This window comes from Tupaia chinensis, unplaced genomic scaffold, assembly GCF_000334495.1.
Source record: "Tupaia chinensis unplaced genomic scaffold, TupChi_1.0 Scaffold000066_1, whole genome shotgun sequence".
In the NCBI taxonomy this organism is placed as follows: domain Eukaryota; kingdom Metazoa; phylum Chordata; class Mammalia; order Scandentia; family Tupaiidae; genus Tupaia; species Tupaia belangeri.
Window position 1 is genome coordinate 1,918,473 of NW_006159525.1, and position 27,563 is coordinate 1,946,035.

General features: G+C 55.3%; 1 protein-coding gene and 2 long non-coding RNA genes across 7 annotated transcripts in view; 1 reads left to right on the forward strand and 2 right to left on the reverse strand.

Annotated features, from left to right (window-relative positions):
* The first annotated feature begins 2,972 nt into the window (after positions 1 to 2,972).
* LOC102496324 (uncharacterized) lies at positions 2,973 to 10,084 on the forward strand. Its single transcript, XR_333552.3, has 3 exons — positions 2,973 to 3,015; positions 3,778 to 3,865; positions 8,967 to 10,084. It is a non-coding gene; the product is annotated as an uncharacterized LOC102496324 (long non-coding RNA).
* Positions 10,085 to 10,745: 661 nt separating this feature from the next.
* Positions 10,746 to 15,838, reverse strand: PCK1 (phosphoenolpyruvate carboxykinase 1). Its single transcript, XM_006141876.3, has 10 exons — positions 15,722 to 15,838; positions 15,306 to 15,563; positions 14,734 to 14,915; positions 14,113 to 14,316; positions 13,811 to 13,998; positions 13,305 to 13,467; positions 12,668 to 12,892; positions 12,447 to 12,578; positions 11,983 to 12,078; positions 10,746 to 11,767 (listed from the first exon to the last, which is right to left on the reverse strand). Exons 2-10 carry the CDS (start codon positions 15,527 to 15,529, stop codon positions 11,313 to 11,315), a joined length of 1,869 nt encoding a protein of 622 aa, XP_006141938.1. The 5' UTR covers positions 15,530 to 15,563; positions 15,722 to 15,838; the 3' UTR covers positions 10,746 to 11,312.
* Positions 15,839 to 22,082: 6,244 nt separating this feature from the next.
* LOC102498279 (uncharacterized) overlaps positions 22,083 to 27,563 on the reverse strand; it is a 24,430-nt gene continuing 18,949 nt past the window's right edge. For 4 of the 5 annotated variants that reach the window (XR_003547022.1, XR_001369452.2, XR_001369451.2 and 1 more), the window contains one exon: positions 23,994 to 24,722. This is a non-coding gene — a long non-coding RNA (uncharacterized LOC102498279). Of the gene's footprint in view, positions 22,346 to 23,993; positions 24,723 to 27,563 lie in introns of those variants that run through there. The other variant, XR_003547023.1, reaches the window with a different exon arrangement.

A 27,563-nucleotide genomic window follows, 5' to 3' on the forward strand; every position in this document is an offset into this window, starting at 1 on the left:
GCCTCCGCCCCCCCCCCCTGCCGCTGTCCGGCTGGGATTGCCCCCCAGGCGGGCTGGGGTATTTGTCTGATTTACGGCCTGCTGCCGACAGCCTTTGGAATCCGCCCACCCATACCTGCAGCTGGTCATCAATCTTCCCCCGAGATTGTGCTTCTGCCAGTAACTCATGAATTAAAGCGGCCCCTGGCGGCCCCCGCGCCCGCCTCCCCTCCCTTGTGTGGCGCGTCGTGATGGGAGGAAGACCTGACCAGAAGCCGAACACTGTCGTTGCCTTGCCACTGCGGCGGCTGCGGCGACCTTGGGTGACTCTGACTGTCTGCGGGAAGGAGAGGCCTCAGGCTCCCTGGGCACCACCTCTCCAGTTCCGAGCCTCGGTTTCCCCCCTGCAGACGGGAGGTGGAGCAGCGTCTCTACCGGGTACCTGGGCCGAGAGGGGCCGAGGCAGGTCACGCCAAGGCTTCCGTGAAGGACGCTTGTGGCTACTGTTACCATCATCACCATTATTTGGCTGAGGGACGCTCAGAGGAGGGCGAAGTCTGGCAGGGCTCACAGCAGACTCCGGGGTTTACTCAACCAGATGGGAAGGAAGACATGACGTCCCGGGCATGCTCCAGGAGACCCGAGAGGGCCCGAGGGGGCTGGGGGGCACATGTCTCATATTGCAGGGTTTGCTCAGGGCACAGGGAACAGCTCCATGGGCTTCCAGAGCCACCTCCTGGGCAGGGGGCTGCTCCCGGCTTGCCCCCAGGCCCCCAGCACCTGCCACGAGATGTTCAGTTCAGGCTCCCAGGTTGGAGCAAGCCTTTGTCCAAGCAGCAGCTAAAGGCTTGGAGACATGCAGGAGTCGGGGTCAGCAGATGGTTGGGGAGCAAGGGGTGGAAGCAGCACCTCTGGGCTCCGTCCCACTGTGCCTGCCCCTGGGCATCTGTGTGACCTTGGGCAGCCGCTCAGGTCCCCAGAGCCCTATAAACAGGACACTGAGGTCCTAGCTGCTTTGGGGGCCTTCTCATGAGGCTCAGCTGCAGTAGGCATCATTGAGTGTCCACCGGGCACTGGCCGCTGTGCTGGGTGCCACAGTGGGCAGTAGGTACGAGACAGCCCCTGCGCCTCAGAAGTTCACTCAGTGAACGTTCACTGGCCCCTCCGGGTCACAGACGCTCACACCTGTGAGCCCAGGTACCTGTGAGGAGAGCCATGAAGGGCGTGCCTCAGGGCGCCCCCTTCCCAGGTCCCGCTCTCCCAGTGCCTCTGCGGGCAGCGAGCCTCTCGCTGCCGAGCAGCCACAGAGCTGCCAGGCTCAGGGTGCCCTTCGTGGATCTGAGTGACAGCAGATCGATCCCGCCTCTCTCGGCTCCTGGTCCCTGCGGGGTGGCTGGAGGAAGTCACCAGCCACAGCCGTCTCCTCGGTCCAACGAACCGTGCTGCGCGGACCTCTAGGGCTCGCAGGAGGCTGTGGTGCTCAGCATGCCCTGGGGTATCTGGAGCGCTCAGTGCACACCCATCTTTGAGCCCTCCCAACCCCATAGTACTGTGTTGTCATCTCCCTCTACAGGAAATGGAGCCATGGCGGAGAGAGGCTGGCTGACTCCCCCAGCTCACACAGCTAGGGTGCAGTTGATGGCCTGTCCATACGCTCAGCCCTGCCCGCCGCAGTCTGCCTCCAGGAGCTGCGGCTGACAGGTCTCTGGACATTCTCCTTGCCTCAAACTCACGGTGTGACTAAGGGACAGTCATCTTGCACTGTGAACCATGGCCTCCTCCCTGGCGGGGCTGCCCAGGCTGTGGGAGTCAGCAAACACGCCTCCCCTCACTCTCACGTGGACCCCAGCCCGCTGTATGCCAGCGTCTGAGGTCTCGGCCACCTGGTCCTGGGCCTGGAGGTTCCTTGGAAGGAGGTGGGGAGGCAGCGGCCAAAGCTGGGGTGCACATTTGCCTACTGGGCATTCCCTGGAAGGGTGGAGGAAGGAGGCCAAAGTTCACTGGGGGAAAGGCCCTGGCTTCTGGGAACAGCACTTCCTGGGGGCTTTGCCTGGCCAAGCAAGGTCCCTGACCTGGACTTTCATCTTGGCACCAGCACCCTGACCACGCTGGCAGTGTTTGCCCTGTGTGAAGGGGAAGGGGCAGATGTGAGCAGGCAGGGTGGGCTGAGGGGCACGGGCAGGAGGTCAGGGCCAGTGCAGCCAGACCTGGGGCCCGTGAGCCCAGCCTCCTCCAGAGGCTTCATCCAAGCTCCTGTCCCCCACCCTCCTTCAAGTCTTGCTCTTGGGCAGAATCACTAATCCACAGGATAACAAAAATCCATGGCCCCCTCTCTTACAGGGGTGTAGACAAGGGTTTCCCTGGCTGGCCAGAACTCCTCTACTGACCCATCTACTGAGTGGGGATAGATAATAACGCCCAGTCCCAGTGCTGAGGGGAGGGTGAAGAGTAATGCCTGGGAAGTCCTCCACACAGTGAGTGCTCAGTGAGTGGCAGGTGTCATTATAATTATGGGTGCCCAGCTGGACGGATGATGCTGACTGGACGGCGGGTGATGAAAGGATGGGCGGAGGATGGAAGGATGGGTGGGTGGATGGATAGGCAAATGCATGGTGGGTAGGTGGATGGATAGATTGATGGGTGATGGGTGGGTAATGGATAGATGATGGATGGATGGATGGCACATGATGGACGGGGAGCTGATAATGGATGGATAGATGAACAGGTGGCTGTGTAGGTGAGTGGATGCCTAGATAGGTAAACGAAGGACAATGTATGGATCGGGTGCACTCATCCACTCTCCATCCATCCAACCCCAACTACTCATTCATCCCTCCCACTATCCTTTCATCCACCCATTCATCCATCCACATGATGGTGGTGTGAGTGCGAGTGTGTGTGTGTGTGTGTGTGTGTGTGTGGTGATGAACAGGTGGACAGGTAGGTCGGTGAGCAGATAAATAGGCGTGGATGCCTAGCTCAGTGAGTGGACAGCTGTTTCGATGGACGGTGAGATGAGAGCACAGATGGAGAGAGGTGAGTGGACACATGGACGGCTGGTGGGGCCCGGACTGACTGCTAACTCGCCTCCTCCCTGAAGGTGGTAGGTCAGCTGCTTCAGCCTGACCTGAGGCTGCACACACTAGCCCGCTGCAGGGGACGGAGCACCGCAGCTGTCGCAGTCCGCTCGGTTCCTGCACTGCGCTTTTGCCTGCTTGAGGCCCACGGGGTGGCAGTGTGGCATTTGGGAGTTCCTTTCGGCGGGCCTCGGCCTTGAGCTGAAGATGGCGTGCCACCATGTGCTGCTCTGCCTTCCCGCTGGAGGGGCCTCCGAGCCCCCGCATGCAGTGATGGGCCTAGCTCCTCCAGTGTTGAGGAAGGCAGGCGCCCTGAGGAGTTGGGCCCTTTCCCCGTTACAGTTCTCTGCTGTGTCGCCACCAGTACCTTCATCACCCTTCAGTGAGGGGCCTACTTTATACGGTGGAGGCAAGGAAGTGCAGGGGAAAAGGTTTCTCTGGCAACCAAGTTTTTAAATGTGAGACTTTTTAAAGCCACTTCTCATCTAATTTCCTCCTGGAAATTAGGCTGGACTTTTCAGATGCTGAGAATGTTAGCTTAACAGCAGGTTAGCGCTGGGGCCTCAGGCCACCAAAGGCCCGATTCCTCCCCTGCCAGGGGCAAGACTCTCGGACTTGCTCGATTTCTGCGGCCCCTTTGTTCGTCCATGCAGTTAGGAAACCTCCACGGAGTGAGGCTTTTTCTGAGTTGCACATTGACTATCAAACTCCTGTTTTCTAGGTTCGCTGTTGGAGTTTGCTGCTGGCTGGGGTTAGGCCACAAGCCCCTGAGGGCAGACGGGACGGCTGGCAGCCTGGGCCTGTCCACGGTGCTGACTGGCTCCTGCATCCCTGGGCGAGGGTAGTAGGGGCTGCTCTTGGGCGAGGCCTCTCTCCCCTAGTCCTCCCATCACCATCTCTCATCTAAGAAAATGCCCCTTACTCCACAGCATAACCGGCCCGGGGTGGGGCAGCCACTACCTCCCTCCCTGTCCCATATTCCTGCCTGCAGTCTGACCAAACCAATCCTCCATCCAGTCAACCTTAACCGTCGGTCTACACAGCATCCAGCCCTCTCTTCACTCTCTATCCATTCTGAAACACTCCACCACCATCCACCCTGACCCCACTCACCCTGGAACTCACCTGCAACCCTACACTCTGACCTATAGACCTTGATTTTCCAAATTCAATAGCATTTTTATGACTCTGACCAAATGCTGCTTCCTCCAAGGAGCCTCCCCTGACTCTCCTGCCCTTCCTCTGAGCCTTTCTAGTGGCCTGGCTGTCTTCGGAGGGCTCCCGGCTCGCTGTCTCTGATTGCATAGCATTTGTTTCCTAAAGAAATCTGGGGAGACCAGGCAGGGCTGATGCAAACCCTGGGGCCCGAAGCTTGGCGCGTGGGTGGCCTTGGGGATGAGAGGGTGAGCTGAGCGTGGATGCGGGGTCTGGTGGGCGGATGGGGCAGGTGAGGGTGGCGTGGAACGATTTCCCACATACGCATGTGTGTACGGAGAGCATGTGGAGGATGGACAATTAAATGGCAGAGCAAAGGACCGCCTCAGTGGATGGAAGGATGGACAGACAGACAGATGGGCAGATGAGTGGCTGAGATGGGCACAAATGCACCTTCTCCACTGCCCAGGCGGAATCCTGGAGTCTGAGGGGTGGGGCCAGGAGGCTGACCACCGCGCCACGCCGTTCTGAACGGGGCAGAGAACGGGGTCTGTGGGTTCTGGCCCGCAGGAACCGCTGCTCTAATACCTTGAAGCTTAGGGTTTCTCAGTGACCCTAGGAAAAGGACAGGACCTCCTATGGGACCAATTCGTTGGAAAGACAGTCCTGACCAGCTCAACTAAGCACTTGGGCTGGGCAGCCAGAGGGTGCCCAATAACCGTCTGCTGGAAATCGACAGATCGATCTCGGAGGCCCACCGTTCGGGGAGGCATGGGCTGCTGGGATCAGCACCCGCGTCATGCAGTCCATGTACACCAGCCTGGCGAAGAGGCCCTGCTCTCAGCAGTGCAGACTCGAGTCTTCGGCAGTAGTTCCCCACGTGTGCGCAGTGACTGAGCCCCACAGGTGGGAGGGGCCCCGGAGAATGCCCCCCCCCCTGCCCCCGTAGAACCAACACCCATGGGATAAGGACTTCAACCACCTCAGGCCAAACTTGGCAGGAGGTGAGAGCTGGAGGTTGCAGCAGGTCAGCTCAGCTTGAGTTAGAACCCAGTCCCTGAAGCCAGGCAGCTCGTTAGATACAGAGCTTAGTCCCCGAGGTGACAGAGGGCGGAGGGCGGAGGGCGGAGGGCAGGTGACGCAGCAGCTTTGTGTGCACAAAGTCAGGACACTCAGACCCTGCCCCTTTCTGGGAAGGCTGGCCTGCACTAGGGGGCAGTTGCAGACATTCTCAGAGGCCAAAGGCAGGTGCAAACACTGTCCCTCGTCCCATTAGTCCCCAGCGTACAAGGGCTATGCTGGGTTGAGCAGTGCACAGGCTCCCACCCTGGTGGCTGGGAGGAGGTGGCCTCCACATAGACTTTAGGACCAGGCAGCAGGCTTCTGTGTGCACCACTGTGACGGGAGCTTTAGGGCCTTGATCCCAAGGGCTGCAGCTGAAAGCCCAACCAGACCTCCTAGTGCAACTGAGCGCCCTGCTTATTCCTGAAACCCTGTCTTCTTACGTCTCCCATCGGTCTCCCTTCCCAGTAGGAACACAGGTAGGAAAGAAAAAAAGGGGAAAAGACACATTTACCCTGTCCTGTCTGAGCAGGGTGTAGCTGAGTTCCAGACACAGAGTACGTGCTCAGTAAATAGGCATTATTAAGAGAGGCTGAGATGGAGGGAACCCAGTGATCGGAAGTCAATTCTGCCACGCGGATTTATTGTGCTTCTGCCCAAGGAAAAAGAGAGAGCGAAAATCTCGACTTCTCGCCTCCGTCTCTCCAAGGCTGGCTGCAGCAGCACACTCCCATCCCCTGTGCCTGCAGCCCATTGAGAAAAAGAAAAAGCAAAAGCCAATCTGGCATGCTTGGCTGGTCCCCTACCTCTCCTGCTCACAGCTCCCTCCAACTTCATGTTTAATTTCTCTGGGTCTAGCAGAAGCATTCTGATGATCCGAGTTAATTCAAAATGTAAATTTCATCTCCCGTCGGCTAATGGCTCTGAGCTCTATTTTACGTAACTGGGGAGCAGATGTCAGTGAGTCAGTCACTGGCCCCTGGCTCCCCCGTCTCCATCCTTAATGGTGATGAAGCCCTCACGGAAGCTTCAGACAGCTGCACCTCCTGCGCCCACCGAGGCCAGACCTCAGCTCACCTCCAAGGGCGGTGTTTTGTTAAGCAGAGGGACCATGGGGCCAGGGTTAATAACCAAGTCTAGGGGCGGGGCTCAGCACAAGAGATCCAGCTGGCCCAGACAGGTCCCCAGGGCCAGACCAGGGCCCGCGAACCCTCACCTAAATCTGGGAGCCTTGGCCAGAGAGTCTCACAGCAAGCCAGCCTGGCTTCCTGGGTACAGCGGGCCCTCCGGGGTCTGGCAGCTGGCGTGGCAGCCCAGCCTTCCAGATGCTGGCTTCCCGGCCCTCTGGGCCACAGAACAGGCACCTGCCTCCTTAGCAGATGCTAGGGGCTTCTTTTAAAGGCAGCCAGTGTCCCATGATCGGAGCTAAACAGCGCACACAGGCCCTGCAGACAGAACGCCCACAAGCATCAGCCTCTATGGCTCGTGGGGGAGCCAGGCTCTGGGCCAGGACAGAGGTGGAGGAGACTGGAGGTGTCTGGGAGTCTGGGCCTCCTGCTCTGCACCCACGCTTCCTAGTCCTGGCAGTGGGGTACAGCAGTCTGTGAGAGGCTGCTGTGGCATCCGGGCATGCAGTGAGCCGCCGTGAGCCTGCTGGGAGAGGGGAAGGTGGTCTTTGGGTTGTGTTTTCACAAAAGCAGCCCTCTCTCTGCCTGGGCACTCCACCTGGTGCTGGAGCTGGGGTCAGCACCCCCACTCTAAGGGTCCCACTGAAGAGTCCACCTTCTCGGCAAGAAAGGCTTCCAGGCAGAGCAAGCGCTCCCAGCACCACTGGGGAGACTGAGGCTGAGCGAGAAGCAGCTGTCCATGGCCACACTGGGGCTTGACATTCCACAGGCGTCTGGACGGAGGTGGGGAGTGGACTGGCCTCCTGCCACCACGGGAGCCCAGGGTCCAGGTTCCTCACCCTGTGACAACCTCCCCTTCACCGTGACAAGGACCAAGCCCTTCCCTCGGCTGCCCATGTGACACGCTGGTGGTCTCCCGAGGCCTGGCAGGGCTGGGGAGGGGCTCTCTCTGCTGAGTGAGGGCCCAGCGCTGTGGGACCAGCTGGAAGACAAGGCCACGGCGGCCCCAGCTCTGCCACCTGCAGGTCGCCGCCCTCTGTGGCCTCAGTTTCTCACCTGGCGGCTGTGAGGCGGTGACTGGCCTGGCATCAAACTGGATCCACGCTCCCTGAACCCTGAGTCGCGGAGGGAGAGGGTCTCAGTGGGGTGAGGGCGCCTCGCCCCTCCTTACCTCCCTTTTGAACAATCAGCTCAGGCCGGGGACCCAGGGCCCTGGGCAGGCCTCTAAATGAATTATGTGGTATCTCTGCTTTTGCTGCACTTTTTTTTTTTAAATTTTTTTCAGGCTTTTGCCGTAGGGAGTGTGCGCTGCCGGAAAGAGACAGAGAGAGAGAAATTGTCCCCAGGGAGGATGGCCACCTGCAGCCCCTTGTCTTCCGTTCTTCCCTCAGGGTTTTGGGCATGCTCGCACATGAGCCTGGTGTGATTTTTTGAGTCACTGAGTCTAGGGCTTCAACCATAGTTGTCCATGTGGGAGTCCAGCACCTTAATCACCACACCACCCGCTGGCCCCTCCTTTTAACTTAGCTGCACAGAGACAGGTAGGTAGAGAAAGAGAGAGAGCCCCCATGGAATGGCACTCCACGACCCCTTCTCCTCCATTTTCCCTTCTTTCAGGATTTTGGGGACTCATATACACACACCTCATGTAGTTTTTAAGCTCCTGGAACTGAGACTCAAACCGTGTGGTCAACCATGTGGAATCCAGCCCTTACCCACCAGGCCACAGGCTGGCCCTATTCATTCATTCATTCTTTTTTTTTCCAGACACAACTTCAAGCAGCTGCAATTCACACACCATAAAATGTACTATTTTAAATGCAAAATTCAATGATTTCAGTATAGTCAGAGAATTTCCGAACCGTCTCCACAATCCAACTTTAGAACATTTTCATCACCCCAGAAGAAACTAGGTGGTGTGGTGGTTAAAGTGCTGGATCTCATATGACCAACTGCATGGTTCAAGTCCTGGACCCAGCAGCTCGGAAAACAAGCCAAGGCACATGTGCGGGTGCACCCAGAAGCCCGAGAGGAGAACGGAGGAGAAGGGATGTACATGGCCACCCTAGGGGTGCTTTTTCGCTTTCTCTTTCTTCTTCTCTCTCTCTGTGGTGAATGCATGTGCCCTCTAGCAAATTTTAAAAAATAAAGAAAGAGAAAGAGGAAGGAAGAAAAAGAAAGAGCCCCTGTACCCATGAATGGTCCCTTTCCATTGCTTCTTCACCCCCGACCCTGGTTACCACGAATCTACTGTCTCACAGACTGGCCTGTTCCGGCTCCATGTAGACCAAACCTACCTCAGGTGCCCTGTGGGCACCTCTGCCCATTCATCACACAGGTGGGTTACCGCCTTGGCAAGCACTTTGCAGTTTGGGTTTATCGTTGTGATGTGCTTTTTTAAAAGCAAACTTCTTTTAAACTGCTATTTACGAAAACCGCTTGCTTGATGGAGTTACCGGTTGTCTGTGGAAAATGAATGTGCACGGGACGTTCCACCCCACCCGTGGATTACGCGTCCACTCACGGGCCTCTGATTCTGAGACTTCCTGCCCCTTCTCTCTGACAGCCTCCCTCTCCAGCCTCCATCACACCGTCACTGCAGTGGGAAGTCGGGCCGGAGCAGCCTCTGAAGAGAAACGGCCCGTCTATCCAGCAAGCTCCCAGGGACAGCTGTGGGCTCAGTCCTTCTGCCCAGCTATTTTGTCTGGAAGCAGCATCTACGTGTTTAATTATGCAATTAAAGTAATTTTCCTGGGCCAGACAAATATTTGCAGCATATTTTGCTGCAAATTGCTCCGCCTGGAGAGGAGTTTTGCCAGTCTGGCACACTCACGCTTACATGGCCATCACTGGGGGCTCACAGCCATAAAGGGGTTGCAGACTGAGCACCCCAGGAACAAGCTTCAATGCGGACGCTGGCAGGTGTCGTCAACAAGGCGAATGTGAGCTTGGCCCTGCGACCAATGCTGCTGTGGACTAAATGCTGCCCAATGCTCCTCCATGCTCCTCAATCCCACTCCACGGCACTGAGAAGCCAGGTCCCGGACGGCAGAGCCATGTGAGACAGACCAGCTCAGCGGGCAGCGTCTCACACCCAGGCACATCCTCTGCTCACACTGCCGCAGAAGGTGCCTGTCCGTCTGGAGGACTGAACTGGATGTGGCTCCTTAGAGGGGAGGAAAACTCTGGCTATTTCCCAGCCCTGAGGGACATTCCTAGCCTCAGTTTCCCCATATGTAAACTGGGAGTGGCCTCGACTTTACCCTCCACAGGGAGCTGAGGGGGACGGCTGTGAAGGGGGAACCCTGGGCTGCCGTGATGAGCGCGAGAGCCAGCGCTGAGGGCTGACCGCACAGCTGGGCCGTCAGGTGCGCACCCCCTGGAGAGTGCATCTCCGCAGAATCGTGTGAGCAGGAAGCTCATGGCAGCGTGCACTGCACTAAACCCCCAGTGAGCACCCAGTTGCAGGAGAGGCTGGGCAAGGTGCAAGGCCGGGCAAGGCCCTCCACCACCCACTTCTCAGAGCAGCCCACTGTGCTGGGGCGTCTCAGGTACAGAAGGGGCTGATTCATGCTGCCAGAGATGGTCCCTTTGGAGAGCCTTCTGGGAGTCACTTTCTCCCCACCCTCTTCCCTGGGGAGGGCAGTAGAGAAAACTATTGCTTAAAAAAAAAAAAAGTAAACGCTTGAGGCCAGCAGGTGGTGTGGTGGTTAAGGTGCTGGATCCCACACGGCCAGCTGCAAGGTTTGAGTCCCAGACCCAGCAGCTTGAAAGATCACTCCAGGCGGGTGTGCGTTTGTGCCTAAAATCCCAAGAGGGTGATGTCTCACTGTCCCTCTCTCTGTCCCTCTCTGCCTCTCTCCAGCAAGCACACACACCCAGTGGCAAAAAACTAAAAAATAAAAAAGTAAAAATAAAAAGTAAGGCAAAGCCTGCGGGATTATCCAAGAGGCAATTCTCGGGAAGCCTGGGCCCCCAGACCCGAAGTTTTGTCCAAGACCACATATTACACTGCCAGTCCAGCTTGACAGACCCGCCATTTAAAGGCTCATGGAATTGAGGAAGAGCGCCAACTAGTGGCCCCGGCTAATCGGAAATCTCAGCTCCGAGTCACCTCTGCAGCCCCTCCCTGCTCAGCCCTCCCCATGGGGCTCCTTCCTGGGTCCTCTAGCCAGCCAGCCCCCACCTGCTTGGAAGTGAGCAGACAGGAACCCACTGTCCAGGAAGAAGGGCTTTGCGGGGTTTGGGTTCCAAGTGCTTAATCATCACTTCTAAGTGGTTCAAGTAAGAAGCCAAGCAAAACAAAACCATCTTTTCTATAAAAGTTTATTTTGCAATTTTTTTAAAGATGTGGTAAGGGGGAAACATTGCAATTATGAAAAGGAACAGTGCTGTATAAAAATAATTTAAACACATGTATTAATAACAAGCAACATTTCTTCCTAACGACAGTAGGTAATCTTGCCCTCGATTTTTCCAAAGGTATTAAATACATCTTAGATAACAGTACATACAGATACACGTGTGCACATGCACCACACGCGCACACACACACACACACACACACACACATACAGCTCAAGGAGTTTTTCTGTGCATCGCACTAACCCATATAGCTGAAGTGAAAAAAAACAAAAAACAAAACACAAAACCCAATGCCTGAGAGGCCTACAGCTGTGAATTTGGGAGTGGTGCTAAGATTTCCTTCCCAATCTCCTAGTGACTCGCCTGTACTCTGTGGCCCGTATCTAAACAATTACAGCGTGCCCTTCAGGTCTGGTGGTCCGCGTGGCTGTGAGCATGCTGGCAGTGGGGTGGATTTGGGGACACTCGCCTTTTCTCGCTCCTCTGCATCTTAAGGATTGGAAAAGCGGTGATGGGTGATCACAGGGGTGGTGTTCTCAGGCTCTGGTTACATCTGGCTTATTCTTTGCTTCAGGGCGAGCACCTCCCTCTCGATCTCATAGGGGAGGTCGGCATTGACCTGATCCTCCAGGTACCTCTCGATCTCCTCCACCTCCTCCTCCCAGAACTCCTTGGAGATGCTGAAGAGCTCCTTCACATTGACGTCCCCCAGGCCCTTCAGATTCAGGGCGTCCTCCTTAGGGACGTAGCCTATGGGTGTGAGCATGGCGCTGTCTTCACCATTGATCCGGTTGAACATCCACTCCAACACCCTGGAGTTCTCTCCAAAACCCGGCCAGAGGAATTTGCCTTCCTTGTCCTTCCGGAACCAGTTGACATGGAAGATCTTGGGCAGCTTGGCTGCAGGGCGCTGGGCCATGCTCAGCCAGTGGGCCAGGTATTTGCCAAAGTTGTAGCCAAAGAAGGGCCGCATGGCAAAGGGGTCATGCATGATGACTTTGCCTGTTAAATCGAGAGAGGACCCATTGGTAAACGGTTCTCTCGTGGGCAATTCCGGCTGCCATTTGTAGACGTAAGTGCCCTTGGTTCTCCGTCCCTCCCCCTCCTTCTCTCCCCCTCTCTCTCTCTCTTTGTACATACAGCCAGAGAGAGAGAGAGAGAGAGAGAGAGAACTGCTCTAATCACCCTCACGGCTTCCAGTCTTGACTGAGACTCACCTCTGTGTTCCGCAGCTGCTGTGGCCTCTGATCTCATGGCTGCCCCCACGAACACACCGTGCTGCCAGTTGAGGGCTTCATAGACCAGAGGAACGCCTTTAGCAGAAAGCAAAGAAAAATTCCTTTAAGATTTAGATGCTACAGTGAAGTCACTTCACAACACAGAAGGCCACAGCAAAACAGCCTTTTTAACTGAACTCCTGTTCAGTCCCAAAGCTAAAATACAGACAACTAAGTCAATGTTACACCAAGGCCATAAAATAAAAAGTAAAATAGGATCAAGCTACACTAGAGCCAAGGTCAGGAAGACCCTAGGTGGCCAGAGGTGGGCTGTACAATGAGCTTGCCCGCTGCTCTGGGTTTGTGGAAGGAAGGTGGAGCCCTTGGCACAGGGTCGTGGGAAGAGCACGTTCAGGGTGTGCTCAGGTGGCCAAGAGCTTGTGACTAAGCACGGAGAGCCTCACCTGCAGGTCTGCGGCCTCCGAAGATGATGCCCTCGATGGGCACACCTTCCGGGGACTCCCAGGCAGCGTCAATGATCGGGCACTGGCTGGCAGGGGTGCAGAACCGCGAGTTGGGGTGGGCGCACGGTTCCTCTGCAGGAAGAGAGCAAGAGGCCTCTCACTGTCTGGCCCAGCAGGTGGCACCTGCAGCCCAGAGCACCGCGGCCTCCAGAGGGACTCACTGTCTTCCGGACTCCACTCCTTGTTCTTCCAGGAAGTGATGGTGACGCCCGGGGCCAGCGGCTCGTCAATGCCTTCCCAGTAAACACCCCCATCGCTGGTCTCGGCCACGTTGGTGAAGATGGTGTTCTTCTGGATGGTCTGAATGGCGTTAGGGTTTGTCTTCACAGAGGTCCCAGGAGCAACACCAAAAAAACCATTTTCTGGGTTGATAGCCCTTAAGTTACCTGGAAGTTTTAAACAGAAAAGTAGAAATGAATGCTAAGCAAAGCGTAAGATAGATTCTTAAGTCTTCTCATATTTGTACCAAATGCTCATTTCCCCCTCTCTGTATGAATGCATTTGTCTTTTCTCCTCCAAGCATCATATTCAACTTCGAGGCTTTTACAACTCTTTCTTCTTCAATTTTCCACCAACGCTGCTTTAACAGATTTATGTAAAACAAACAGCAGCATATGGTCCTATTTCAATCCAGCTTGGATATTAAATTGGAAGGAGGCTTATGGAATGCTTATTTCTAAGGCTTTGCGAAATCCAAACTAACTCAGTTAAAAACAGGACAATCTGGCATGTGTTGAAAGCCAACAACTAATGCACTGAAGCCCGATTATCCGCCACAGCTGGGCCTGGAAGGGTCACCTTGCTCATCGAACTTCATCCAGGCGATGTCATCCCCGACACACTCGATCTTCCAGCCAGGGAGGGTGGGGTTCATCATGGCCAGGTTGGTCTTCCCACAGGCACTGGGAAACGCAGCTGCCAGGTACTTCTTCTCCCCCTCGGGGTTGGTGATCCCCAGGATCTGCGGGACAGGCTTCTTCAGTAAGATCTTTGCTCCCTTCTCCCCCAGAGGCCAGTACCTCAGTCTAGAAGCCCCAGGACTGCAGGCCTTCGAATCTAACCCTTCGATCTCGCACCAACATTTAAAGACTATGAAGGCCGAAACGCCTCTCATTGCACTTGAGCGCCTTCAAAAGGGCCATGTACTGGTGTGTGTGTAGTAACCACCGCAGGAACTCCCCGTGGGTCTGTGACCGCTGCACAGAGTCGCATGCCGGGTCTCACCCGTGCAAACTACACCTGCCTTTGCACTCGCCACCCCCAGGCCCTCTGAGACGCACAGGTTGGATGCCCGGGACACGTACCAGCATGTGCTCTGCCAGCCACCCTTCCTCTTTGGCCAGCCGGCTGGCCATCCGGAGCGCAAAGCACTTCTTCCCGAGCAGTGAGTTCCCGCCGTACCCGCTTCCGAAGGAGATGATCTCTCTGCGGTCGGGCAGGTGGGCGATGAGCGTCAGCTCTGGGTTGCAGGCCCAGTTGTTGACCAGGGGCTCTGTAAACAGGACCCAGCCGGCATTAGTGCACATGGAGGAGCTCCGGCACTGAAGGGGTTACGGCGGGGCTCGTTCTCGTCTGCCAACTTTTGGGTTTGAAATCACACACTTACTTTTTAAAGGCAAAGGGCACCCCACAGAATGGAGGCACTTGACAAATTCCCCGTCGCCCAGGGCTTCCAGGACGGGGGCGCCCATTCGCGTCATGATCCGCATGCTGGTCACCACGTAGGGCGAGTCCGTCAGCTCGATGCCTATCTTGGACAGCGGCGAGCCCAGCGGCCCCATGCTGAACGGGATGACGTACATGGTGCGGCCTGTGGGGCCCAGAGAGGGGACTGGTCAGAACTGACCCAGGACTCATCAAACTCTTGGACCCCTCCTCCTGGTCTCCTCAACATCACTCCCTCCTTGCCAGCCACCCCTCTGGTTTAGAAGAGTCCGCTGCAAGTGAACAGAAGGGTGGAATGAAGGCATTCTCAAATAGATAGAATTCGTTCCATCGAGCAATTTTAAATTCATATGCACGGACATTTTTTCACGTTCATATATGACAGTCCGTGAACTGAGAACCGAGATATGCATTTTCCATACATTGCCAATTTCCCATCTGGAATTGAAAGCTATCTGGGGCCATGGGAGTTTCTGTCACTGTCACAGTTGTCCTTGCAGGAGAGGTACAACAATCACAGGTCTGCCTCTGCGTCACCGGGTGGAATAAGGGCTCCGCTCACCTTTCATGCACCCTGGGAATCTGAGACTGAACGCTTTCTCGAAGTCCTCCTCCGACATCCAGCGCCCCAGTTGGCTCAGGCCCGCCCGGGGGATGGGCACCGTGTCCCTCTGCTCTTGGGTGATGATGACTGTCTTGCTTTCAATCCTGGCCACATCCCTGGGGTCAGTGAGAGCCAGCCAGCTGCAAAAAGCCACAGGATTCCCTCAGCCAAGCATGGTTCAGAAGGGACCAGTCTTACTCCACCCTGTGCCCGTGCCCCGTGCCGATGCTCCGTGAAGGTGCATGGCAGAGCCAGCGAGGGCATGGCCGGATGGCAGTATGAGCCGGGAGATGGTCCTGCAGGATCAGGGCTGTGTCCGCTGTGATCAGGAGGGTACTGTCTGATGTGTCTCTCATTTAAGGCTTGGGCTGCCCTTCTGCTGCCGTAAAAGTAAGGCCTGCATGGCTCTGACCGTCTCATTGAGTTTTTCAAGAGCCCACGCCCCCAGAGGTCTTCACTCACTCTTCCCACCAGCCCGAGGAGATGGAGGGAGGTAGGAAGGGTGGGCTGGAGCTGCAGGGCCGACTTACCAGTTGTCGTACTTGCTCAGCCGCCTGATGATGCCCTGCTCTTCCATGTGGTCCAGGAGCTGCTGGTTCTCCTCCTCGGACCCATCGCAGATGTGGATGCGGTCGGGCTGGCACAGGGCAGCACTGCTCTCCACGAACTCCCTCACTGCGACAGGCAGGCTGTCGAGGGTGCCCTGGATGACCTTGGCCGAGAAGTTCAGGCCGTTGGACAGCTGAGGAGGCATTGCTGCAGCCGAGGGGCACAGACACGAAGGTTACCTGGAATAGAAAGCGCGGGCCTCCTGAGCCAAAGCCACGGCTGTGCCTTCAAACGGCCATTGACTTCGGGCCACAGGTTGCCAGAGAATGATGCTCTACGGGAGAAGAAACTATGCGAGCTGCTGTGAGTCCCGCGTAAATGAGGAAGCCCTGCCTACCCTGCTCCTCGTTGGAGGATCCCGATCCGAGATCCCAGGGTTTCTTCCTGGATTCTTCCCGCTGGCGAGAGTGTGTTCCCAGTGGGAAGGCTGTGCTCGGTAGCACAACCTCCGGGCCTTAAATACGGTGGAGGAGAGGGGCCCTGCCCTCAGCTACACCCAGGGAGGCTCGCCTCTGACGTCAGGGGCAGGGTCTGGATCCTGGCCATGGTCAGTGCGCTTTGGACCAGCTCCCCACAATAAACCCCAGGAGATAATCATTGAACGAAGAATTGTTAATGAATGCCAGGAGGCCTCGGGCCCCCGGGCCAACCACCAGGAGTCTTGACACAACTTTTGATTGACTAAACTTTGACCCAGTTCACCGCTGATGCAAAACACAACGCCCATTCCCTGACGGGCAGGTGGGGTCGAGGCCGAGGCTGGCCGGGGTACCTCCTGGACTGCGGGGGCTGCTGGCAGCACATTTTGCGTGCTCGTGGGCTGCTGGTTGGCAAAACACCGCGTTGGGAGTTTTGTCCCACACAGCCAAAGCTCAAGGAAGGATTTGCCCCAACTCGAGCGTGAGCACGGCTGATTGCCAAAGGGCGGCTGCATCTGACACGATGGGCTCGTGACCTTCCTGCGCGGCCGCCCAGTGCCCCACCACGCAGAACACCGACTCCACGGGGCAGGGATTTGTCACAGTGCCCAGCACAGTGCAGGCACCAATGCTTGCACCTCGAGCACTTCGTGTTTCCATCGACCGGCTCGCGACCGGGCTCTGAGTACAGGCATGATCAACCTTCCGTACGAACTGAGGAGACTGAGGCACGGGGCTCTGGGAGCTCTCCCCGCTGCCTGGTGGGTGGCAGAGGGAGGACTTGAACGTGAACAGGCTGGGTTCTGGAGTAATCTGTCATCTCCTATGAGGTACCATTGCCTTTCTGGAACCTTCCATGTAGTCTCCAGGTAGTTCTAACCTGGGCACAGTTACTCCGAGGACTCACCAGACATTTTTGCTTCCCTTACAAGTCTGAGAGTTTGGAGAGGGAAAGGGGCCTGGCAATTTTGCTAGATTATGCTTAAGCAATGAGACCTTTATAACAATGAAGAACTTGCTGAGCAAGCCATCAGAACTCCAGTCCTACTTCATGAACTTTTGAAGCTGCAGCTTAGAGAACACGGGTGAGGGGTTAGGAGAGAGCCAGACCCTGGCTCACCACGGCCAGACAAACAGCCACAGGTGCCGCTCTGCCTCGGACTGGGGTGGGTGACTCCCTGGGAGAAGCCGAGGACAGAACTCGTAAGGACTATGGTGACCCTGGGGAGGGTCAGCTCAAGCCAGGAGCATCAAGGGGACCCTCCTGCAGGGCCTGCTTCACACCGCAGGACTGCCACCCCCTGGAATTATCACCCTGTTGCTATGTGTCACTCAGATTTTTATCTGGCCAGTCGGGTCCTTCAGCGCAGACACAGGGCGAGTGCTGAGCGATTGCTGAGCTCACAGTTGATATTTCCCACTGAGGCCACTGGGGCTCATTATCAGCGGTGCTGTTGGCCGTGTCTAAATCCGTGTGGTGGCTAAACCCCACCGTGCTCAGCTGCTGAGGGCACTTTCTTAGCATCTGACCCCAGAGAATCTGGCCGTTCAACAGCACGGCCATCAACTCACAACACAGGCGTTGGTACCTGTGCACGTCACCTCAGCAGCCTGGTGGAAGCCCATTTTGCTGGTAAAAGGCTCATGAGTTTGAGCCTTTGGAAGAGCATGTAGATTGAAAACAGAAACGAGAATGCTCGTCAGCAAGGCGGATAGGTCATGGAATGGTGCACTACGATAGATGGTAAAACCAAAACAAAACCAAAAGTCCTGGCGCATCTTACATACGCGGCTCCAGAGACAAAAGCTGGAACAAATAGCAAAGGCGAACCAACCGTGACGGCCTCGTGGAAGATAACGATTAGGGCAGTAGCTTTCACCTGATGATCACACACCGCACGTTTGGAAAAGCTGTGCTGTACGTCACGGAGATGTACATCAAAGAAATACAAACCAGAAATTGTAACATAAAAAGCGAGAAATCAGAACTTACCTGCAGTTCTAGTGACATCCGCCACCCATACATTCAAGGTGTTTATGTTCTAGTCTTCAGCTAGTTAAAAGAGTGAGTCAGCGCCGAACTTCACCCCGTCCCGTAACTACCCATGTTTAGAGTGGCTTCCTCTACGGCTGTCCACGTCAAAGCGGTAGCATGCAGGCACCGGGCACAGACCCACCCTGAAACCCAAGCTCTCCGGAACAAACACGGCATGCGAATAGACACGAGGGGTCTGGGGTATGCAGGCCGAAGTTCCCTTATTTCCCAAGGCCCCAGTCTTTCCCATTCTTGGAGACCCCTCTGAGTTATGAGTAAAGCCTCACAGCTAAGTGCTTGGTGTTGGTTTAGGCAGGAAGCTGAGAGGTGACCACAGTGCCCCTGCTGGTGAACCCAGAGGTCCTCCGGTTAAAGAGGAAGTGGGTCCCTCAACCCTGTGCTCCAGTGGGCAGGAGTAAGGGGCACTCGTTTCTGGGTGCATGCCAGAGAGACCCCTGGCTTCCCAGGAACTACTGAGGTGTGCACTTCCTTAGGCCCAAAGCTGCTCTTCCTAAACGCATCTTGAGAAGCTGAGCCTTGATCTACAACTGTTTGGGGGGAAAGGAAATGCAAGACCAGACACTGAAAAAGATAGATTTCAACTTAAAAATGGCTTCCTCCCTGCTCTTCCCCAGCCTGGTATTCATTTTCTCTCCCTCGTCACACCTCTATGACCACACCAGTCATGTGTGTGTGTGTGTATGTGTCCTTGGTACACAGTCATCAGGTGTGCTTAAAAAGGTAAAGAGAAGTTTTGAAACCAACTTGCTAAATCCCCCTTTCTCCGGAATAGCTGGCCTGAACGCTAACGCCCACCCACTGGGAGCGCTCTCCATCAGCTGTGCTTTCTCCGCATGCCAGAAATGAAGGGCAACCGTGACCTTCTCTGACAGAAGAGCCTTTATCGGCGTCCGTTTTACAGCTGTTACCATTCCTCTGGGCGTCATGCCCCAGCTGGGAGCGCTCGCTCTCCTCCTCCAGGTGTCCCTGTGGTCATCGAGCCCAGAGAAGGCTGTTGCTGTGTACCCACCCGCAGGGCTGGGCTCTGGGGCTCACGGGTACCCCGGACTTGGCAGGAGTCCCCTCTCTTGGGCTGTCACCATCTGGAATTCATGATGACATCATCTCTGAGCTTGTGAAGAGACGACAGAGACAACGGAATGTGAACCACGACTCTCGCCCTCCCACTGGCTCTCCGCCTCCTGGGAATGGATTCTCCCCTAACTCCCACCCCTCCTGCTCACCGACCACCGCCACCCTCCACCCTGACCACGTGCAGGGAGGTCAGGTGGGGGCCGTGCCCCTGTGAGGAACTGTACCAGCTCCCATGGGTGTCACTGTGCTGAGAGAGGGGTACAACATCGAGTGGCAGATAAAACCCGTGACAGGTGACGAGACTGTGGACAAAGGAGAATGCCTTCTGTACCTTTTGGACGAGGGACCTTGCATTTTTATCCTGCACTCGACCACACAATGATACAGCCGGCCTACACAGCACAGTGCTAGCACTCTGAGAGTCCGTTTCCTCCAGGACTTCAGGTGGCATTGGGAGATGCCCTCACGCTCCAATACTTGATCTGACATCAGGCCCATGTGCCGGGCCAGCTGAAGAGGTGGTCAGACCCAACCAATCATGGCATCACTAGTTCCGTCCCTGGGAGGGTCGGGGCTACCTTTTGCTGTGTAGGCCGCCCTCGGTAATGGCGGCGGGGGTTGGTGCAGAGCTTTTGTTCATGAGCCTTCCTCGATGTGTGCTCACATGGTCTCTGTGTGGGCCCTGAGATCATGGCAGCACCAAGGACACAAGGGGAGTTCAGACCCTGAGCCTCCAAGACAGAATCCCCCCGCTGCACCTGGTCTGCAGACCGCACGTTGGAGAAGCAGCAGCTGCCGGCACGGGTGCAGAGGCTCTCCTAAGGGCTCTGGAAAATTGAGTAATAAGCCTCAAAGAGCCTTCAGAATGCCCATGCAGAATGGAGCCCTCAGGAAGACAGCGTGGGGGCAGCAGGTGGCATGATGGTTAAGGCACTGGCCTCCCATGTGGCCAACTGAAGTTGGAACTCCAGACATGACAGCTTGCAAACCATGCCGTGCATGTGTGCGTGCATGCCCCAAATCCCAAGGGGAGAAGGAGCTGTGGCGTGGCCACCCCCGAGGGCAGATTTCTCACTCTCTCTCTCACTGTCTCTCTCTGTCTCCCCTGGCAAGTGCACATGCCCTATGGCAAAATAAAACTTAAAAAAAAAAATAGAAAAGGGAAAGAAGGCAGCGTGGAAACATGCCCAGGGCCTGCGGAGGTGGGAGGTACTCCGAGCTGGGAGTGGGGGTGGGAACGGCCGGTGAGCAATGGGAAACAGGCAGGAGCCCGGGCGGGGTCCCACGGCAGTGGATTCGGAGGCCTGTGGGATTGTACATCCGCATCTCGGAGTGACCTGGAGGCTAACAAAGAAACAGAAACTCCATGCAAGTGCTTGGACATCGTGTCCAGACAAGGTCAGTGGTTTCCCGCTGTGCCTTGGGTGACGTGGGGGGCCTCCCCTGAGCCTCGGCGCAGAGGAGCAGGAAAGGAGGAGGCACGGTCACTGTCTTCCTCGCCTCGGCGTGTCTGAGCTCACCTGCGGGGCGTCTGGGGTGTCCATGTTGAATCTCTGTACAAGGAATTTCACAGCCAAACCACACTGGGAACGTGCCGGCCACAACCCTTCTTTCCTTGCAGAGGTGAAAGCGCTGGGACCAGAGAGTACAAACTCACCCTTGCCAGGCTAAGGCTCAACCCTACAAGACGACCCCAACCCTCCACCTCAGCCCCAATGGGAGTGGCAGGCACGGACTCATTCCATCCAGGAGGTGACCACAAAAATGCCCCTCGATTCAGGAATCTGAGTTCGTAGGAGAGCATGCCTCCACTAACACAGAACGAAGGTGACAAACAGCGTAACTCCCCTGTCCCGGAGCCAAATGTATTTGCGCAAGCCGGTCCCGGGTCTCCACTGCCAAGGATGTCACTTGATGGACATTCAGCTGGCCCCAAACCGAGGAAGTGCCCAGCTGCAGAGCACTGCTCAGGCTGCAATGATCAATCACAGAGCCACTTGCCAGAGCACGTCAGTCATCCACCCCGGCTGGGTTTGTTAGGGACAAGTGCGCAGATGTCCTGCAATTACCAGGTAAGCTCCATGACCTCACCAGCTGGAAGGCACTGCCACAGAGCTGAGTCCAGTTCCTAGCTGGGTGCCAGAGAGTCACGTCATTGAAAGTGGCCTTAGAAGGTTATGTTAGGGAACCAGCAGTTAGCGTATTGGCTATGTTGCTGGACTCCCACGTAGTCAACCGTGGTTCGCGTCCCGGACCCGGTGGCTTAAAACTCACGCCAGGGGGAACCAGCAGTGAGCGTAATGGCTATGTCGCTGGACTCCCACGTAGTCAACCGTGGTTCGCGTCCCGGACCCGGTGGCTTAAAACTCACGCCAGGGGGAACCAGCAGTGAGCGTAATGGCTATGTCGCTGGACTCCCACGTAGTCAACCGTGGTTCGCGTCCCGGACCCGGTGGCTTAAAACTCACGCCAGGGGGAACCAGCAGTGAGCGTAATGGCTATGTCGCTGGACTCCCACGTAGTCAACCGTGGTTCGCGTCCCGGACCCGGTGGCTTAAAACTCACGCCGGGCACGTGTGTGTGCGTGCCCAAGATCCCGAGAGGAGAATGGAGGAGAAGGGCTTGCGGCGTGACCATCCCCCCTGGGGGGTGATTTCTCGCTTTCTGTCTCTCTGTCTCTCTCTGGCGAGCGCACGCGCCCTATAGCAAAAACCTCTCCAAAAAAAAAAAAAAACAAAGGTTATGTTAGTCCAGGTAAATGGCGATCTCCTCTAGGGATGCAGAAAACGTTTCCGAACTAGAAAGGGGGAGGGTGTTCCCCATTGTGAATGTGCTAAACGCCACTAATTGTGCACCTCAAAATTGCACTCAAGTGAGGCCAGCAAATGGGAAGGCACAGAGCTCCCACTTGGCTAGCCGTGGTTCAAGTCCCAGACAGGGGTGACTTGAAACTCATGCCTGGCACATGTGCACGTGTGCTCAAAATCCCAAGAGGAGAATGCAGGAGAAGGGACTGCAGCATGGCCATACCCCCTGGGTGGGTCTTTCTCACTTTCCCTCTCTCTGTTTCCCTCTGGTAAGCAGACATACCCTATGGCAAAAAAAAAAAATAAAATAAAAATAATTTGCACACAAATAATTTTATGTTGTATAAATTTCACTTCATTTTTTTTTTTTTTTAAAGAGTAGTAGTCTGGTCTTTCAGAGATGCAGGGAGAAGTGGGGGCAGCTTGGTGGGGGAAGTCTCCGAAGCTCTCTCAGGATGCAGGCAGGTGTTCACACCTATCATGCACCTCCCACCTCATCCATGGCCTTGCCCCGTCTTCAGAAGCGACCTCAAGGCTGAGGCACACACACGACCCGTACTGCTGCGACTCTGCCCAACAATCGTGATTTCGTTTACTTATTTTTTCTACAGCGAAGAAATACAAATGGATCTAGAGTTAGACAACGTTGCTTGCTGTAAGTTAGCCAAGCATGATTCTGGTCACAAAGATGAGCCCGGAAAGCATTAAATGAAGGCTAATACCCAGGTCTGAGAACCTATTGGAGGGCTGGTTGTCTCCCATTTGGATCACTATTGACCCATGGAAAGTGACTCCATAAAAGCGTGTTTATTTCCCCAGGCACTTTCTCCATGGGGTTTATGGACAGGCATAAGCTCTGGCCATGAGAAGACAACGCCAGCCATACCTCTGTGCCAGGGTGCTCTCACCCTTCGGGGGGCAATGTCACCTCTGTGACGGCGACACCTAGCCTATACGGAAGCTCCCGTGAGGATGCTGGCTGGGCAGTCACCCGCAAAGTCAGGACCCGCAGGTTCTGGAATGCTCCCATTCTGTACCTGGTGCGACCTTGCTCTGATTCCTTGTTTGCTTGCGCTTGCTTGCTTGCTTTCCTTCCTTCCTTTCTTTCTTTTCTTTTCTTTCCTTTCTTCCCTTCCTTCCTTCTTTCTTTCTTTCTTTCTTTCTTTCTTTCTCTCTCTCTCTCTCTTTCTTTCTTTCTTTCTTTCTTTCTTTCTCTCTCTCTCTCTCTTTCTTTCTTTCTTTCTTTCTTTCTTTCTCTCTCTCTCTCTCTTTCTTTCTTTCTTTCTTTCTTTCTTTTTCTTTCTTTCTCTCTTCTCTTTTTTCTTTTGTTACAAGGCATATATGTGCTTGCCAGAGACAGACAGAGAAACAGGAAAGGGAGAAAGTCCCCATGGAGTGTGGTCACACTGCAGTTGCATTTCCACCATTCCTCTGCTGTTAGGGTTAGGGGCACACCTGCACATGCACCTGGCGTGTTTCTCAAGTCACTGGGGCCAGGAACTGAACCACCTGGTCGGCCACGTGGGATCTGGCTCCCCACCCACCAGGCCTTAGGGCTGGCCCCGTGCTCCTTATAAGATGACATGATGACGCCCCTTGTCATTTCAGCCACTTTGAACTGGCTGGCCCTGCTGCCATTTTAACCGGGAGCAAGATCGCATACCCAGTCTACAGAACCGAGACAGGGGACCCAGGTCAGCTCTCATCTCAGCTTCCCAGCTACCTGTGGGCCTTATTCTCCTCACCTGTGCAGCCTGGAGGTGGGTAAGGCACTCTCTACAGTCGTTTCCATTTGTAGAGTCAGGGGGGACTTCAAAATGTCTGTAGGAAAATCTAACTAAAGTACAAGTTTCTTTTGGTGCCAAACATTTTTGAAATCCATGCAACGTTTTCCATAATACACATTTTCATGAACTTTCTGAAGACCCCCGAGACGTATCCCCTGCCATGGATCCCAAAGCCCACGGTGGGTCTGCTCTCTGCCTTGCCCTCCCGCTCCCCTGGCTGGCTGGGACCTGGGTCTGCTAAGCCTCTCTTCCTGTGGGAGTCAGGGGGTCTTTGTCTCCATGTCACAGGTGGGTCTGAAAACAGGCTGCTGAGGGACACTGCCAGGTAACTTGGACACACAGCTACACTAGGTGGGAAGAGACAGCTGATCGGGTCAGACCAACAGGCGGGAAAGCTAAGACTGGCCCCAGTTGTTCACAGCCCTGCCTGTGTCCCTCCGGTTTGCACATTAGAGACAGAGCGTACCCAGATTTCTCCCCTTCCACTGCGCCCGTTGACACTGCGTTCTCTGCACACAGCTCTTTGTGAGGAGGATGCTAGCTGTGTGACCCGGCCTGCTGCAGTCTTTTCCAAGGCCTGTGCCAGTGGGAGGAGACCCAGAGTGACCGACAAGAACGGGCAAACAGATGGCCGTGTGCTGACGACAGTAGCTGTCTCGGCAGCTCGCTCTCTCCCTCTGTGGTGTCTCACTTTCCCCTTCGGACCCAAAGTGCCTTTGACTTCAGGGACTCCATCAAGTCGGTCTCCTGAGAGTTTGCAGCACCGACAGCGAAGGCAGTTTCCACGCCCACACAGAGGAGTGCCACGCCGGCAGAATGTGGCCAAGGAGCGAAATGTACCGTGCTGCAAAAACAGCTAATCCATTTCTTGCTTATTTTGCAGCAAGAAATGGATCCACTTTGTGGCACCGTAACTCTATTGAAAATAATGATAATTGCTTGGGAACTAAACGCTCCCCTTCCCCTGAGCCCCCTGGAAACTATGCAAATTGTTCCGCCTGCTTGTAATGTGGCAGCTCTGAACAGAAATGTCTTTTCTGATCCGTGCTGGGGAGAATTTGAAAACTCAGTAACGAAGTCACTCTTTCAACTTCTCTGCTGGGAGGGGAGACCTCACATCCCCGAGATGCAGGGACACATCACCAGGCTGGGGTCCAGTCGCACGTCTTGTCAGGGGCTGGAGAGTCAAACTTCGCTGCAGAAAACAGAACAATTTCCTGGTTGAAATCAAGTGAAAACTGAGCCCCTCTGGGCTGCCGTTCTCAGACCTGGTACAGAGGCAAAGTCCATGTTCACGCACACAGAAACCCCGTTTGTCTGAGAACCAACCACAGAGTCTGAAAACGGTGCAGGTCGATAAGCCCCTTCCCCAAACCAGACTACATCGCCTTCGAGAGCCAAGCACGCAAGATTGGTGGTAAGGGTGAGAAGCCTTCGTTTTGGTGTTTTGAAGACTTAAACGAGCCTGTCTGCGGAGGAGCCGTGTGCCCTGGCAGTGGGGAGTCACAGCCAGCACAGACGGGGTCTTGGTTTCTTGTGTGCCCTGGCAGTGGGGAGTCACAGCCAGCACAGACGGGGTCTTGGTTTCTTGCTAAGCGGCTGTTTCGAACGGGAGGATGGAAAACGGGAGTTACAATACCTGCACGCCACAGGCGCCGGATTCAGGATTCCTCGGCTTCTCAGTCTGGGTGAATTCCACCCTACAGTTTTCTACCCAGAGGCAAAGAGGGTTATGCAAACTTTCTCTCCCGGGCTAGGTGTGAGAAGCTCTGAGGAAGAGGCCTCTTTACAAGTCCCTCTCTGCTTGTCCTGAGCTGACACCACAGGCCCTGCCCAGTGTAGGCCTCAGGCGTCTCCTTCAGAGGCTGACCTGGGCTCACAGGGCACGCTCTCTGGCTCACAGGGCGCGCTCTCCAGCTAACAGAGTCAGGTGCTCGCGGGGCAGAAGACACAGGGCCTGCCTTTCAGCCACAACTCCTGGGCCGAGCAATTGGTGCCCATCGGCCAGTAAGGGCCTCAGGATTGGTCCAGAGTTTCCCACCTGGGCGTGGCCAGTGCATGGACAAGAGGCTGGCACTTGTATCTGTGTCCGGGCCATGCTTCCTCATCTGGAAAGCGAGGTGACTGGTTCCCGCTTCTTAGGGTTGTTAGTTATGTGGACGAGGTTTGGTAACGCAAATAGACGTACTTGAGACAGCGCCAGGCACCGCTGAGCAAACATTCATGAATGCTAAGTAGACAATGCACAGTTCTTCCTGGCTGCAGAGGCTTCTCTTTATTTAACAGTTCGCTCCTGTGGGAGCCGAGGACACAGGGAAGACGAGGGCTCAGTCTGTGTCCTCACTCCCTGAGTATCCTCAGTGCTCCAGACCACACTGGCACATAGCAGGTGCTCAGCAAACATCTGCTGCACACACCCAGCTGGGCAGACCAGCTCCACACACACGAGTGGCCTGTTCAAGGCTGCAGAGGGCTGAGTAGCACGCATGCCGCGCAGGCGCCCACCCCAGCCAACCCCCAACCTTGGAGTAAAGGCAGCCTCCCCTTGGGCTTTTGTTAACTTTCTCCGTATGCGTCCTGTCTACTTTCGCACTTCCTTAATTCAGATTTATGTCATTATGCACGTGAGAGAGCCAGCTCGTTCTCACCCAAGCCCGTTGGGCCCCTCACCTCGTCAGTGCTGCAGAGCACGCACTGCCGGGACTAATCGGAAGCCGCCCCACGCAGGCATTGTCTGAGCTGCACTGTTTACTTTTCTGGAAGTCCTGTGGTGCATTCTCATAATTGTGAGCATCCAGGGCCACAAGACTCACGCCTGACCAGTAAGACAGGGTGCTCAATAGCGGAGTCATTGAACGTCCTCTGTGTTACAGTCGAGCAAGCTCCCGTTGCCCGGCCCGGGCACTCCCTGTGGGTGCTGGTAAATCCTTCTGCAGGACCCGTCTTAACAGCTGTGACGAATGGCCCGGTTCACGCCCACCTGGCCAACCCATTCCCAGTGCAGGCTGCAGAAAAGACCCTTTTCTCACTTGCCCCTTGCTAAGTGCTGAGGCACAAGCAGAAGTCCATTCCTGTGTGGGTTCCTCATTTTTATTAATAATATGTCCGCTCTATGCATCATTGTTCACTAACGGGAACACCTGAAGGAATTCACTGACGCCCAGCCAGAGGAAGCCTGGCAGCCCATTACGCAGCACCTCCCTGGGGTTCCCTGACACTCTGGTGGCATTGAAAATGTGCACAACTCCCGCTGGCTGCACAACTCCCCAGCACAGGACAGCGTCTGCTCTTGGACGGGGCATGAGTTTAAGCTACCGGGTCTGGGATTCGAACAATGGTCAATGACATGGGAGTCCAGCGACATAGCCATTCGGCCAACTGCTGGTCTCTCAGAACATGTTTTGAAACTCCATGCATTCGAAGCTCTCTGTCCCCCAGTCCTGTGTTTAGACATCCCCACGTACGCACGGAAGCGGCCTTCGAGCCGTCTTCAGACTGACTTTCTTTCGGTTGAAACTCCCAGCTGTCCTTCCAGGTAAAGTGGGTCTTTACAGCTTCCATCGAAGATAGCGAGCAAGAGAGACCAAGCCCTGCAGGCGGGAGGCGACCAGGCGTGAAGTAGTTCATGTGAATTACTGAAGGTAAATCCTTTGCAAAAAAGCTTCTTGGACTTTCTTCGCTGCACTGTTAACAATCGAATGTGAGACTCGTCAGATGGCTTCGTGCGAGCTGTCACATTATTTAAATGAGAGCACACCTGACAGTTCTAGATGAAGGTACTGAGGACTGAAAGCAGTGTTCTCTGTACTACTTGACGGGCACCGATCGGGCTTTTCAAAATAAAGGTTTTGAGCACTTTAATTTTGGATTGACTTGCCATAGTTCGACTCGGAGATTTAAAACGCTCTCCACGACTTTGGAAAAGAACAGAGGAAAAAGTTTTGTGCTTCCCTACAAACAGATGAACATCCGTGAGTGACATTTGAAAGGCACTGATGGTGGGTAATAACTGCTCAAAATATACTTAGGAACGCTC

What these genes read in the sequence shown, in the direction of transcription:
- PCK1 (XM_006141876.3), bottom strand. Translation starts at nt 15,529, where the DNA reads ATGCCTCCTCAGCTGTCCAACGGCCTGAACTTCTCGGCCAAGGTCATC. An exon ending in GGCTGGCAGAGCACATGCTG is followed by an intron (nt 13,468 to 13,810) that starts GTACGTGTCCCG and finishes CCTGTCCCGCAG; the next exon opens with ATCCTGGGGATCACCAACCC. An exon ending in AGCAGCTGCGGAACACAGAG is followed by an intron (nt 11,768 to 11,982) that starts GTGAGTCTCAGT and finishes TCGATTTAACAG; the next exon opens with GCAAAGTCATCATGCATGAC.